The sequence below is a fragment of the Choristoneura fumiferana genome, chromosome 27 (genome assembly GCF_025370935.1).
Source record: "Choristoneura fumiferana chromosome 27, NRCan_CFum_1, whole genome shotgun sequence".
NCBI classification, from domain to species: domain Eukaryota; kingdom Metazoa; phylum Arthropoda; class Insecta; order Lepidoptera; family Tortricidae; genus Choristoneura; species Choristoneura fumiferana.
In genome coordinates this window covers 1,981,011-1,996,966 of record NC_133498.1, presented here as the reverse complement: position 1 = coordinate 1,996,966, position 15,956 = coordinate 1,981,011, and the positions used below count along the sequence as shown (strand labels likewise).

The 15,956-nt window shown below is 37.7% G+C and overlaps 1 protein-coding gene across 1 annotated transcript in view; it reads left to right on the top strand.

The window, feature by feature from the left end:
- The first annotated feature begins 719 nt into the window (after positions 1–719).
- Positions 720–15,956, top strand: part of LOC141443343 (uncharacterized) — a 35,282-nt gene continuing 20,045 nt past the window's right edge. The window contains exons 1-2 of the mRNA XM_074108583.1: positions 720–785; positions 11,797–12,085. Coding sequence (XP_073964684.1) covers positions 759–785; positions 11,797–12,085 — 316 coding nt within the window. The 5' untranslated portion in view covers positions 720–758. The remainder of the gene's footprint in view (positions 786–11,796; positions 12,086–15,956) is intronic.

Genomic DNA, 15,956 nt, shown 5'->3' with positions numbered 1-15,956 from the left:
CAGCCAGGCTTGGGCCGTAGTTCCCACGCGGGCCCAGTGCGGGTTGGGAACTTCACACGCACCATTGAATTGCTTCGCAGGTTTGTACTATGCTGTTTTATTTATACTATTCGATGTTTATTCGACACTCCTCGCACCTGGTGGAAACAGAGCCTTAACCCCCGACGCAAGATATCGGTGTGTTATAACATTGTTTGTAACATTGTAGCTCACAAACGGATGGAGCGATTATGTTGCGGTCTTATTTAGATTAAAGCGATTTTTTTTCGGTGGTTCTTAGATAAGTTTCGTTAAAATCGGTCAAGCCGTTTTTGAGATATTGAACTTTGAAATGAACTGAACTGTCATTTTTATTTTCTCGTCGTTATCTTTCGTTTCTCAGATTTCAATGCGATTTGGTGAATTGGTAAAGTTGCTTATTCTATGGTAAGCCCTATTTCACACTATGAACTACAAATTTTTCCATTGAGTTAAACAAAATGTATGGAAATTTTGTAACTAAACTGAAGGAACTAAAAATGGCAGTGGCATTACGCTGAGTACTTACCTACTTAGCGTGACGTATGTCTTGTATTTGTTCTATGTTTTTATGGTGTTAAACAAATGTATTTTCTTTCTTTCTCTCTAAAATAAACGTCAAAAAAAATTTACCCATGTGTTGTCATGTTGCCTCTGTCCCCATGCTTATACTGTGACATATCGTATTATATGGGGGCGAGTGTCGTCCGATCGGGAGATCGAAGGTTGTCTACGGAATCATGGCGGCTGCTACAGACGGAATTCAGGTAAAAGCTTTTATTTATCGTTTACCTTTACTTGCCCGAATTTCACTTGCCATACCAACGTTTGCCATAAAATATATAGAACCGTGCTGTTTTCAGGATTTTTCTAAATGTCATCATATAGAATGCAGTAGGTTAGGTTATTTTAGTTTAAATCAACTCTGAAGAAATGACTATTTCAGAAATAAATTAATTTATGGCAAATGAAAATTCTAGAAAACGATACATTCGGGCATATGAAATTCGGGCAAACGATAGAGAACCTTTATTTATTACTCTACTAGTGTTTACCCGTACCAAAGTTATCGACATAGCCCACCGCATTAGCACGCTGAAGTGGCAATGGGCCGGCCATATAACCCGAAGAACCGATAACCGTTGGGGTAGACGAGTTCTTGAGTAGAGACCACGGATCGGCAAACGTAGCGTAGGACGTCCTCAGACTCGGTGAAGCGATGATCTGGATGAGTGGCCGAGGATCGTGCTCAGTGGCGTGCCAAAGTCAAAGTCAAAATATCTTTATTCAATTTAGGCTATAACAAGCACTTATGAATGTCAAAAAAAAAACTACCACCGGTTCGGAAAAACCTCTGCTGAGAAGAATCCGGCAAGAAACTCAACGAGGTATATATATTTTATTTAAACAGATTTACAATATTATTAAATGATATGTATACATCACAAGTATTTAACACAACTTTATTTTAACATGGGCCATGGGAGAGGCCTATGTCCAGCAGTGGACGAACATAGGCTGATGATGATGTTTACCCGTGGATTCGTACGCTAATCTTTAGATCCAGCAGTTAAATTGAAATTCCGGGGAAAAAAATCCCGTGGGAATTTCCGAAAATTACATCGTGGTCGTTATTGACGTTGCATTGGAAACAACCATGCCGAATTTCATTAGTTTAAACGTAGCGGTTGGTATTTTGAGATTTTATATCTATGCCGTGGGAATATCGGGACCATCGGGACGAGAAGCAGCCTATGTGTTATTCCAGACGTGCAGCTACCTACATACCAAATTTCATGACTCTAAGCCCAACGGTTATTAGTTAGTTATTATCCCGTGGGAACATCGGGATTAAAAAGTAAGTATCCTATGTTTTATCCAGGATATAAATTAAAAAAAAAAAAAGCCGTTTCAGCGTGAAGAAGTAACAAACATACTCACTCACTCGCAAACTTTCACATTTATAATAGTAGCTTTTGCCCGCGGCTCCGCCCGCGTGGTATTCGGTTATCGCGCGCTGTTCCCTGAACAAGAACTGTGCATTTTTCCGGGATAAAAAGCAGCCTATGTCACTCTGGGGCCCATAAACTACCTCTATGCCAAAAATCACATCGATCCGTCGCGCGGCGTGAAAGGCGGACAAACCCACTTTCGCATTTATAATATTAGTATGGATTAGTAGGAATAAGATTTATTGAACCCAGGTGTTACTTTGCGGAGGTTCATATGAACCACCCGCGACCTAACGATAAGGTCAGAATGACTGACTCATCACCACCTTGAGCTGGCGCTGACGTTTTCCATAAAAACCGGCCAAGAGCGTGTCGGGCACGCCCAAAATAGGGTTCCGTAGCCATTACGAAAAAATCAAGTAATATTTTTCTAAGGTTTTCATATTTTATACGGAATCTTCCAAGTTTAGGTATATTTTATACCTTAGGCTGCTATTTAAGAGTAAAACTACTAATAATTCTCAAGCAAACTTAGCCGTTATAGTTTTCCTTGAAAGTCTGATATACTTACTACCATCCTGAAGTTTTTCTAATTTTTCCACCCACCGGTTTAGATTTTAGAGGGGGGGGGGAACACTTCGATTTTAATATCAATGAATCGAAAAATCGTCTTGGCATACCCCTAATGGTTTTAAAAGACCTATCCAACGATACCCCACACTATAGGGTTGGATGAGAAAAAAAAAACACCCCACTACGTCTATGGGAGGTACCCTAAAAATGTTTTTTTTTTCTTTTTTTATTGTACTATTTTGTCGGCATAGTTAAGAATAAGAATATTATTTATTTAGTTTACATATATATCCGTGCAAAATTACAACTTTCTAGCATTGATAGTCCCTGAGCAAAGCCGCGGACGGACGGACAGACAGACAGACATACAGACATGGCGAAACTATAAGGGTTCCTTTTTTGCCATTTTGGCTTCGAAACCCTAAAAAACCCTCCGGCAAAAAACCATTCATGATGTAGCCAAAGATGAACGAACTTTCCAAAATATCCCACGGGATAATTCCGCGAGTGGGCTAGCAAAGCAATATGAAATAAGTGATGTCTCTCACCTCGACGACAATAAGCGTCAATTGAATCCCTGAAGTGTGCGGGACTTATTTGTATGTGCTATGAATTGTATGTACTAGACTAGACGCTGAACGGGAGATTCTACTAACTTTCGAGAAACTGAAAAATGTGTATATTTATAACTAGGTACTGTTAATTTTGGTTTTGATTGATGATGTACATCCATCCCAGCCTATATATGTCCCACTGCTGGGCACAGGCCTCCTCTCACAATGAGAGGGCTTGGGCCGTAGTTCTCAGGCGAACATCACACACACCATTGAATTGTTTTCTTTCACCGTAAAGCTCGTGGTATATTTCAAATGTAACTTCGCACATGAATTGATTGATGGTGTAATTTTATTTTATTTAAATTTCCGGTAATTAATTTTCAATTTAAACAACCAAAGCATGTCGGTAGTTATAATTTAGGTAACAATAATAATAATAAAATGTACTTTACGTACAGTCAGCAGCAGAAGTATATGAGCAGTTGTGGTGGGTCAAAACTATCTTAACACTTTCTTATTAATTTATTGAATCAGGCGTTACTTTGCGGAGGTCCATATCAATGAACTAAAAGAATTTCCTTGCTCACCCGCGACCTTACGATAGCTAAGCTTATGCAAAATATGCGTGTTCATGCAGTTCCTCCACCTCCACACTGTAAGAACACACACAAATCACACAAACCCATCTATCACCACCACCACACTACACTGACGCGTTTCGAACTCAACCAGAGCTCATCTTCAGAGTGACACAACCGTACACCATGCTACCAGTTGTTAGACTAACGAACCACAACCACCGTTTTAACTTGTCACTGTAACTCCCCAAGTACCCACATACGTTTTATGAAACAAAACAAAACTACCCACAAATTATTAATAAATTTTTTAACCGTCCTTCAAAACTACCTTGATTTTTATTTATTTACTGTCAAGGCATGTACTTTCTTATTACCTTGCATTTAAAGCTTTATGGTAAGACGCCGAATGCCCTGGTGGCCTAATAGTTTGATCTATGGCCTCTAGTAAAGAGTCGTGGGCTCAAACCTGTCCTTGCACCTTTGAGTTTTTCAAACTTCATTCAAATTACATTTAAAATTTAGGACGACTTTTACGGTGAAGGAAAACATAGTGAAGAACATAGTGAAACCTGCACAAACCTGCGGAGCAATTTAATGGTGTGTGTGAAGTTCCCAATTCTCACTGGGCCCGCATGGGAACTATGGCCTAAGCCCTCTCTCTCTGAGAGGAGGCCTGTGCCCAGCAGTGGGATGATGATGATGATGATAGTCAGAGGCACCTTGTGCTATTTTTAAAAACCCTTTTATTTGGATTAATTTTTGTTCACAAATAAAAAAAGTACTCTAGTCGATAAAATTACCCAAACTCGTGTTTTAGTACATAACGGGGCACATAGCTAGTACATAGCATCGGCAAATCAATAGCACCGCTCTCTTTCTCCTCACACCTCTCTTTCTAACACAGCCTTCACTGCTTTTGAACCAAAATGTCGTAACTCCAAAACTAAGTTATTCCAAAAAGACTCAATCTCCTTGTGTTACGGTCGAAATTGGAAGTTATTTATCGAAAATAGATCTTTTTAGTTGTAAAGTTGTTTCGAGCAAAATTACTTAATCCATACCTGGCATTGCTTTGCGTTTTTATTTAAATAACTGAATCTTCTTTGAAATAATTAAAATTTAGCAAAAACTAAGTACATGGCAAATGCTTTGAGTAAGCGTTTGTTTACATAACCTTAACAAAATAATAATGAACACGCATTCTTCGGGATAAACTCCAATTCATGTAAGTATACATCTTAGGCCTCTAGGTTGGCAACGCATCTGCAATACCCCTGGTGTTGCAGATGTTTACGGGCGGTGGTGAACTCTTACCATCAGGAGACCCACTTGCTCGTTTGCCATCCAGTCGAATAAAAAAAACAGACTTAAAACTTTCACTTTTTTTTATTCGACTGGATGGAAAACGAGCAAGTGGGTCTCCTGATGGTAACAGATCACCACCGCCCATAGACACCTGCAACACCAGGGGGATTACAGATGCAACATACATACATTTATTATATTAGTGGGACATTAAAACTAATCTAAACACTTACAAAAGTTGTAAAACTGACATTGTCATTTCAAAGTTTAATACTTACCTCAAAAACGGCTTAACCGATTTGAATAAAATTTTACTTAGAACAACCAAACAACTCGCTTTCAGGCAAAACATTAGCGTCAAACTTATAACCCCTCTTTTTGCGTAGGGGGTTGAAAAAAACTTTACTTAGCTATAATTTGACTGCAGCATATCTCTCTAACATGCCCAACTTGATCCTTGATGGCCTATCGTTTATCGGTTCCGGATCCGGAATATCGCAGTATTTCTCAAACTGGAAGTTTTCCATTTATCCCAACAAAGTTTGAAAATATCTCCCGAAGTTGAAAATATGTTTGCGACGTTTTTCCGCCCACGAAATAATTTTCGGAAAACTTGGAAATCCTACTAATATTATAAATGCGAAAGTTTGTGAGTGAGTGAGTGAGTATGTTTGTTACTCTTTCACGCTGAAACGGCTGGACGGATTTGGATGAAATTTGGCGAAAAGTTAGTTTATAACCTGGATTAAAACATAGAATACTTTTTATCCCGGTATTCCCACGGGATAGGGATAAAATCTCGAAATAACAACCTCTGGGCTTAGAGTCATGAAATTTGGTATGTAGGTAGTTGGACGTTTGGAATAACAGATAGGTGACTTTTTGACCCGATATTCCCACGGGATACTTAGGGATAAAATCTTGAAATAACAACCGCAGGGCTTAGAGCCATGAAATTTAGTATGTAGGTAGCTGGACCTCTGGAATAACACATAAGCTACTTTTTATCCCGATATTCCTCCGGGATAGGGATAAAATCTTGAAATAATAACCACTGGGCTTAGAGTCATGAAATTTGGTATGTAGGTAACTGGACGTCTGGAATAACACGTAAGGGACTTTTTGACTCGATATTCCCACGGGATACCTAGGGATAAAATCTCGAAATAACAACCACTGGGTTTAGAGCCATGAATTTTGGTATGTAGGTAGCTGGACCTCTGGAATAACACACAGGCTACTTTTTATCCCGATATTCCCACGGGATAGGGATAAAATCTTGAAATAATAACCGCTGGGCTTAGAGCCATGAAATTTGGTATGTAGGTAGCTAGACGTCTGGAATAACAGATAGGTAACTTTTTGACCCGATATTCCCACGGGATACCTAGGGATAAAATCTTGAAATAACAACCGCAGGGCTTAGAGCCATGAAATTTAGTATGTAGGTAGCTGGACCTCTGGAATAACACATAAGCTACTTTTTATTCCGATATTCCCCGGGATAGGGATAAAATCTTGAAATAATAACCACTGGGCTTAGAGTCATGAAATTTGATATGTAGGTAACTGGACGTCTGGAATAACACGTAAGGGACTTTTTGACTCGATATTCCTACGGGATACCTAGGGATAAAATCTCGAAATAACAACCACTGGGCTTAAAGCCATGAAATTTGGTATGTAGGTAGCCGGACCTCTGGAATAACACATAATCTATTTTTTACCCCGATATTCCCACGGGATAGGGATAAAATCTTGAAATATTAACCGCTGAGCTTAGAGTCATGAAATTTGGTATATAGGAAGCTGAATGTCTAGAAAAAAACATAGACGTGTTTTTGACCCGATATTACCACGGGATACCTAGGAATAAAATGTCGAAATAACAACCGCTGGGCTTAGAGGCATGACATTTGGATGTACCTATGTAGCCGTATGTCTGGAATAACACATAAGTACGCTACTTTTTATCCCGATATTCCCAGGGTATAGTTTTGTAACTAAGGGACCCCATACATCCCTGTATTATTATTATTATTATTTCGTATTTTTTTCTTTAATTGTATACTGTAGTTTTTAAGTATTTTATTTGTAATTATTTTATTTTGAAAAAATGACTTTCTGCCAAGTTTCTTGCGGCGCATTCTTCTTGGCAATGATGGTCTTTCCAAAAGCGCTGGTAGTATAAAAAATGACGTGTAAAAGTGCCCATTGCGGCCTATTTACTGAATAAATGATTTGAATTTGAATTTTGCATTTGAATTTGGATAGGGAAAAATTTTGAAACTTCAGCACTGGGTTTAGAGTCTTGAATTTTGTACAGTTATTCACAACACAACCTCAATGAAGACCACGATATAAATATTGGAAATTTCCAGGGGAATTTTGTAAATCCCGAAAATTTGAATTGTAGCTACCACACCGAATAGTTTACGCGTGCGAAGCCGCGGGTAAAAGCTAGTGTAATAATAAAGATCTTAAATTAATATTATAAATGTGAAAGTTTGTGAATATGTGTGTACTGTATAGGTATGTTTGTTTCTCCTCATTCTAAAACAGTGGGATGAATTCGAATGAAATTTGATGAAATAGCTGTGCTCTATTTCACGAAGGTACAATTTACAAAGAAACTACCACTTGTAAAATGTTATTACTTTACCGTTCATCATCCCATCATCATCCCAGCCTATATACGTCCCACAGCTGGGCACAGGCCTCCTCTCAGAACAAGAAGGCTTGGGCTATAGTTCCCACGCGGGCTCAGTGCGGATTGGGGACTTCACACGAACCATTGAATTGCTTCGCAGGTTTGTGCAGGTTTCCTCACGATGTTTTCCTTCACCGCAAAGCTCGTGGTAAATTTCAAATGTAATTCCGCACATGAATTTGGAAAAACTCAGAGGTGCGAGCTGGGGTTTGAACCCACGACCCTCTGCTTGAGAGGCGATAGGTCAAACCACTAGGCCACCACGGCTGCATAGGTATGTTTATTACTCATCATTCTAAAACAGTGGGATGAATTCGAATGATGAAATTTGATGAAATAGCTGTGCTCTATTTCACGAAGGTACAATTTACAAAGAAACTACCACTTGTAAAATGTTATTACTTTACCGTTATTACCTACTTATCATCTATTATCATTATTTAAGTTCAGTATTTTCTAGCTCGATCTCTAAAATCTTAAAAGAATTTCTTTGCTCACCCGCTACCTTATGAGTTAGTTAGATCAATTTCCCATAATCGTTATTTCCTAGTAGCAAAATTTCCGTTCGCATTTTTTTCCCAAATGCTTTTTTTCCCAGTAGGTATACTTTTTTACTACACAGAATGGACACAGAAACATAGGTAGATTTAGGTTATATTAAGTTTGCATCGGGCCAAAGGCCCTAAAGTACGCATTGTAGGAGCTCCGCCGCGGAGCTCCGTCGACACTGTGTATGTGTCGATTCTGATTGGAAAAAAACGCTACTGTGAAAATAAGCTTCAGTAAAAAACCATAGTGGGGAAAAAACATTCGGGAAAAATGCGAACGGAAATTTTGCTACTTCCTAGTCGCAATAACGGTTCGGGGTGATCTAACAAATCATAAATAATACAATGAGTTTTAATTAATTCAGAAGTCGGTTTTTAATAGAGTATTGTAATATCAAAGGTTTACGCTCAAGCCTCAAAGTCAAAGTCAAAATATCTTTATTCAATTAAAGGCTAAAACAAGCACTTATGAATGTCAACCCCCCCCCCCTTCAATTCTTCTTTTCAATTCTCAATAAGGACTATCGTTTTTTGTCTCACTAGATGGCGCACTGTTGCGTGAGGTTTTTAAGTGTGGCTTTCAGAGTCTGTTATTACGGGCGTGAAAACAAAGTTTAGATTAAAATCATATTTAATACACTTTAAAACCTTACCATAAAAATATCCAGCAACCACAGTGTTGCTCAGTCCCGTTTTGTTCGGAAAAAAAGGGAGGAAAAAAGTTTCCGAAAGACAAAATTGTCTCAAAACACAGATTCATTGCCCCGTAACGCATAATTGCCATCATTAATTTCAGGTAATGCAAAATATTCACAAAATTATTCTAATTAAAAATAAACCCGCGTAGCTCACCCAAAAACTATGAGATTTGACATTTCGGAGACCTGACGCTACACTAGCGCCTCTAGCGGCGAATTCATTCGCGATAGCCCTCATTCAATTCTGCATTCGTTCTCTATTCTCAAAGTAGGCATTATCGTTGCTATCTAAGCGATCATAGACAAAGATGGCGGATCTTTTGGGGGGGTACAAATGACTGAGGAAGAATCTTAAATTATAAAGGCGTGCACATAACACAGAATTATTATACAGAACTGAGGAATAATATTTTACCATGGTATTATTGAAATTACCAGGCAGGCAGTTGCAAGCAACTGATAGGTGCCTGTATTTATTTAGCTATTCCTTGGTCAGGTATTATCTTATTAAGATTGGTTTTTTGGAATCTTTTTGTATTTTTTTTTATTTCAATTCCAAATTTTTACTTTTAGGGTCATCCCGAAAAACCTAAATTGAAAATATAAACTGAAATATAGATACACAGAAAAAATGGAAAAATAAGACCATCACTGGGAATCGAACCCAGGTCCTCGGTAATCCGTACCGCACCCATCCCCAGTGATGGTCTTATTTTTCGTGTTTTTTCTGTGCATCTATATTTCAGTTTGTATTTTCAATTTATTATCTTATTCTTTATTTGTTCTTGGTTGGTATTTATCGTGCTTTATTTATGTTCGTTACGCTCACGCTAAAACGGCTCGACAGGTATTAATGAAATTTAGTACGTAGAAGATTAGACATCTAGAATAACACATAGGTAGGGTGTTTTTGATCCCGATATACCGGTGGGACAGGAATAAAATCTCAAAAACTTAACCGCTGAGTGTAGAGTAGAGTCATGAAATTTGCCTTGATTGTTTTTAATGCAACGTAAATGACAGATAACCATTTATATTCAACATAACTCGTAATTAATATAAGATTTAATTTTTGGAAATAAAATAAAATATCGGAATTGCAATTTTTTTTAATGGGATAATTGACAACATACTAGGCACATACTAGGCAACGGATAAACATACTTAGGTATATAGAAAAATACATACTTAAATATATTTTACCTGGGTGACCGAGCTTTGCTCGGGCTAAAACACGATGATAAGCGTTTTCCCAGAGATAAGACCAAGCTAAATCGATTTGTCATCCCCGAAAACCTCTACATACCAAATTTCACCGAAATCGTTGGAGCTATTTTTTATTTTATTCGACTGGGTGGCAAACGAGCAAGTGGGTCTCCTGATGGTAAGAGATCACCACCGCCCATATACATCTGCAATACCAGGGTTATTGCAGATGCGTTGCCAACCTAGAGGCCTAAGATGGGATACCTCAAGTGCCAGTAATTTCACCGGCTGTCTTACTCTCCACGCCGAAACACAACAGTGCAAGCAGAATTGCTCGTTTCAAGGTATTAGATAGATAGATATATATATTAAATATCCAAGACCCGAGAACAAACATTGGTATTATTCATGTCATTCTGCCCCGACCGGGGATCGAACCCGGAACCTTAAGCTTCATGGTCAAGTTCTCTAACCACTAGGCCATCCGGTCGTCGTCATTGTCAAATGCTGGATCCAATGATTTACGCGGGCGAACCCGCGGGTAAACACTTACAGCCTTATTCATAAAAAGTTAGAGCCTCCTTGAAGGCTCCTTGAAGGCCCGATGCTAAAAAAACATGATTCATAAACGTCTGTTAGCGCTAATCAGTCGATCAAGGCTCTGCTAAAGTTAGAGGACCGTAGACCCTCCTTTATCTCCCTGCTAAGTCACAAAATGGCCGCCACAAGTTTGAACAGCTGACTTTGACAAGAGCAAAAAGCCATACCGAAGATATTTATAGTGAAGGCAGGGCTACGCAAAGATTAAAAAAAAAACTGGAAAAATTATTTTCAGGAATTTGTATTTAAAAATCCTCTAAATTAGCAACAATAGGTAAATTAACAATAAATATGAAAAAAAAATAGGATGATTAACATAATTATGGCTTTTTACACAACATAAACATGCGGATCGGAAATGGCGGGAAAACAAACATCTCGCTTTTTATATATGCAATAAATTATTTAAATTTTTTTTTTTTTCATTTTTATTTATTTTCCTGCTAATTTGCTGTCACTGCTGTCAATTTTTTTTTTTTAATTATCGATTAGGCCATTTTTTGTCTTTGATTTGTCAAGGTGGCCAACATAACGCGTCTAATCCGTCTATCAGCAGCTCAACAACTAGCAGACTGCTAGCAAGTGTTTATGAATCATACTTCTTGACAACCGTCTATTAAGCTTAATCAGTCTGCTAAGTAACAGACCGATCAAACTTCAATTAAGGTTTTTTTATGAATAAGGCTGTTAGTTATTTAATAAAATACCACACATCATCAACCTTTTCCTTAAAATTGTGTTGTTATGCATTTATATTTATTCAAATGTTTTGCTCTATATGTCGATCCTTGTTTTTTGATTGCTGCTCTACCACTCAAAGGTTGACTGGCAGAGATCCCTGCAGGGAGAAGTCCGCCTTTGTACTTAACACTTAACTTTTTTGTTATGTAACCTTTTTGTTTTTCCTTTTTGTACAATAAAGAGTATAAACAAACAAACAAACAATTGTAAATGTGTGCTTGGAATGGTAAAGTTAACCATTCAAAACACGTCTTTTCCGAATTAAATCATCCAAACAAAAAGGTTCTAACTTACACACTCTTTACAGATAACAAAAATGAAAATTCTATCCACCCTCTTGGTGGGCGTGTTGCTACCCTTAGCAACGATCGCAGCCAACCAATCAGGAGGCGACTCTTTGGAAATCCAGCCAATGAGGGAGCCGGCTTTTCTGGAGGGAAAGAGACAGCTAGAGACGCCTGAAGTTGTGCTGCAGTTGAAGTACGACCGAGGGGAACTGAATAGGATATATCTCGCTCAGTTTCGCAAAAACAAAGAGGCTTGGATGCCGTCAGTGCCTGCCACAGACAGTTTGTGCTCGGACCTGTGCCACGCAGGTTTTTTTTTATTTATTATTTATGCCGTTTTGTTTGTTTTATTGTGAGTTTTTGTTTTGGGTTTGCGATGACTGGAACTGGATGGTAAGTTTGTTTATTATATTAGTACCTATTGAATTTTAGGTGTGTGTTTTAAATCTATGGTAGGTTTGGGCACCCTGCCCAATATCAGGTGAGCTGGGAAATGTTTGTAAATATAGAATTTTAGATTTACAAGAAGTTAGTTTTTTCTTTTTTAATTACTTATTTGTTAAATTGGCCTAGCCGTGACGTCATTTAATTGTCAACTCAATCGATTTTTTTATCTCAGGCCAAGAGAACTAGGGATTAATTTTTATATGTAACAACTTGTATATTCAGAAATACTATCGATATTTGCATCTAACAAACTGTCCTTGTTGTTGTTTTTTATACATTAATTATTTTCATTAGTGCCTTCAACGTTTCAATTAATTCTTCTTAATTTTGTTCTTTGTACCTTCTTTTTAATAGATTCAGATAAAAAATATTTCTTAGAATATTTTTACTTCTTACTGCCAGTTGATCATTATTTCGTATCCAATCGATGATACAAGTAGAGCCGTGAAATTATAACTCTATAAAGGTAAATTTTTGGTGCCAAATTATGAGCTATAAAAAAATCAAACATACCGAATATGGTATCAAATGAAAGCTAATATTTAGCCCACCCTAAATATATATAGAGAATATACACAGTCGGGACCCATTAGGTACTAAAAATTTTTTAGCTGGTCACGATTTGAATGGGTCCCGACTGTTGAACTTTAAGTTAGCTACTAAACAGAGTCCTAGCCCACTAAACTTGTTTTCTTCTGTTTACCCGACTGCGAAGAGGAGGGTTATGTGTTTGACGCATATACATGTATGTATACCTACGCGTATGTAGGTATGTATGTCTATTCCTCTGTCCTCTCGTAACTAGACAACGGCTGAACCGATTTTGATAAATGATACGTCATGAAATTCTTGAAGATTCAAAATGGCGGATTTTTGGCGCCAAATTGTAAATTTTCAAAAAATGTTTTTAGTATTTTTAAGGCAGTCAGGTTTTTTATTTTTTAAATTTATTTAGATTTCTACATGCTGTTGGGCCAATCAACTTTTTTACCGACACTAATCTGTCTGCGACATTTTTCAAACAATTGCAGATTTTTGTAAGTAAACATGTTTTTTCTGTAATTTAATAGATGGTGTACATGAATACATGCCATCCTACGTAAGTTCAACCTATTAAACCGTGAAATATCTTGTTGGAAGTACGATTTTTGGTAACGCCAGAGACAATTTTGGTAACGCAGGAGACGCCCAAGTGTCGGTAAAATACTAAAATAGTTGATTGGCCCTGTTACATTTTCAGCCACTTTTAGAAACCTTAGCTGGTTTATGCAGTAGTTGGCGTGACCCCTAAGTGCAGACGAGGCCAAATTTGTATCTCATTGGTTCAGTAACAGCCTATTCACTTTAGCCTGTGTTAGCCTAGGTTGTATTAGTTTGGTCCGCGCTTACAATAATGTTAAAAGTACAGTGTAGGGTATTCACCGAACCTTACATTAAATAATTAGATTCAAAAAAGAAAATATACGTCTCTATTTTCTAATACTCTGACAAACTAAATAGATTATATTGTTACCCAGAATAAAGCCTCAAAATGTACTCTGTGGTTTGACCTCAGGGTTTGACCTATGGCCTCTCAAGCAGAGGATCGTGGGTACAAACCCGGGCTAGCCTCTGATCTATTTGAAGTTCATGTGCGAAATTACATTTGTAATTTTATTTACCACGAGCTTTACCGTGAAGGAAATCATCGTGAGGAAACCTGCACAAACCAGCGTAGCAATTCAATGGTATGTGTGAAGTTCGCAATCGGCACTGGGCTGGCGCGGAAACTAAAATCCAAGCCCTTTAATTTTTTTTGATGACCCACTAGCCAATCATCCTGTTAATTTAAGCGCGATGAATTATAATTACTCTTTATGGGGACTCAGCTCTGATTAGGAGCAGCTACCCTTCAAAAATTCGAAAAACAGATAACCGTTGGGTAACGGATTAAGGAATAAAAACACGCCAATTGTACTTACATATCTGTGCAGACCAAACGTTAGCGCGATCTAATCTGCAGCCAGCGCCATCTGTTGAACACTGACGAAACTAAGTTTAGCCATTAGGGTGGTACCCAAAGTGACCACCGGAAATCTCCTCACAACCGGACATTAATAATTTAAAGCGTCATTAAACTTCCTACAGGGTGTGGCCTGTAATAGGAGCATACAATTAAAACAGATCATCCTCGTGAAACTAAACAAAGTAAACAACATTAGTTCAGCGACTTTTAAAAATAATGGAGTCTTTGAATTTACCTTTTTTCATACAAATTAGATACTGCTATCAATGTACGCCATCCTGGAACACAACTGACGTCGCCTGTCACGCTACAAACATCAAGCATTTTGCTTTACATTGCTTCTTCGAATAAACTTAAACTTCGAATAAACTGTAATAAAAATTAAAAAACCAATTAGGCATAAAGTCGCTGAACTAATGTTGTTCAGTTTGACGAGTATGATCTATTTAATTATTTGCTCGTATTACAGGCCACACCCGGTATATAATAATATTTTTCCATCTTTTAAGTCTTAAAATTTAAGACATAAGTAATTAGTTATTTGTGTCACAAGGGAGCAAAATGGTGTATTTACGGCGAGGGCGTAAATTGAATCCAGAATGTAGCGAAGGATTCTACAATAGAATCCTGAGCATAGCGAGGGATTCTAAAGTAGAATCCTGAGCGTAATGAGGGATTCAAGTGTTAACGCCCAAGATGAAAATAATTTTGCTCCCGAGTGGCTCATACAACTTTTCACACCGAGCATTAATAAACTTGAAAAAAATAATTCTAAATATTATTAAAGAACAACCAGCACAGAAAATGTCGTGGTTTTACAATTATCAACTTCAAAAAATGACATTTGCAATAAAACACTTAGAAAAGCCTTGAACAGAAAAGTGGCACTTTGCTCCCTCTCGCCAGGGAGGAAAAGTTACTTTTCTGTAGGAGAGGTGTGAAAAAGTATTTTTAATCTCATTTGCAGGTGGTAGGACCTTGTGCAAGGTCCGCCCGGATTGCTACCACCATCTTGCTCGCTAATCCTCCCGTGAAGCAGCAGTGCTTGCACTGTTGTTTTTCGGCGTGGAGAGTAAGACAGCCGGTGAAATTACTGGTACTTGAGGTATCCCATCTTAGGCCTCTCTCTAGGTTGGCAACGCATTTGCAATACCTTTGGTGTTGCAGATGTTTATGGGCGGTGGTGATCTCTTACCATCAGGAGACCCACTTGCTCGTTTTCCATCCAGTCAAATAAAAAATAAAAAAAATTGCTTCGTCACAGCTATTATTAATTATACATTGTATGAGTACTAACAGTGGGTCTGTATGTTGCATGTCATTTAAGTTGGGCGTTGCCGATATTTTAAGCACATTAATACTCTATTTTTTCTAAGACGATTCATAATAACCTTGTTTTTATTCTTCCGTGCATGTAACTTTGTGAGGCGGTAAAAAGTTTTTTTTATTTTTTCCAACAGAGATGTAATGCTTAAAAAAATGAAATCAAATTAAAACTGCTGATTGTTCGCATAGTTGAAATTAAATTTTCTAACAAATTGTTAAGTTATTGCGTAGGCACTGCGTTGTATTAACTTACTTTCTTTAAGCTAGAGGTGAGTGTTATCGGTAAAAATAAAAGCGGTAAAATAAACGAACTTATTAATTTGCGATATTGTTCATCAGAGTCGGAAAGTGACACTCGTGTTGAATAAATTATATTTTAAAATCCAAATAAGACTTTCGGTT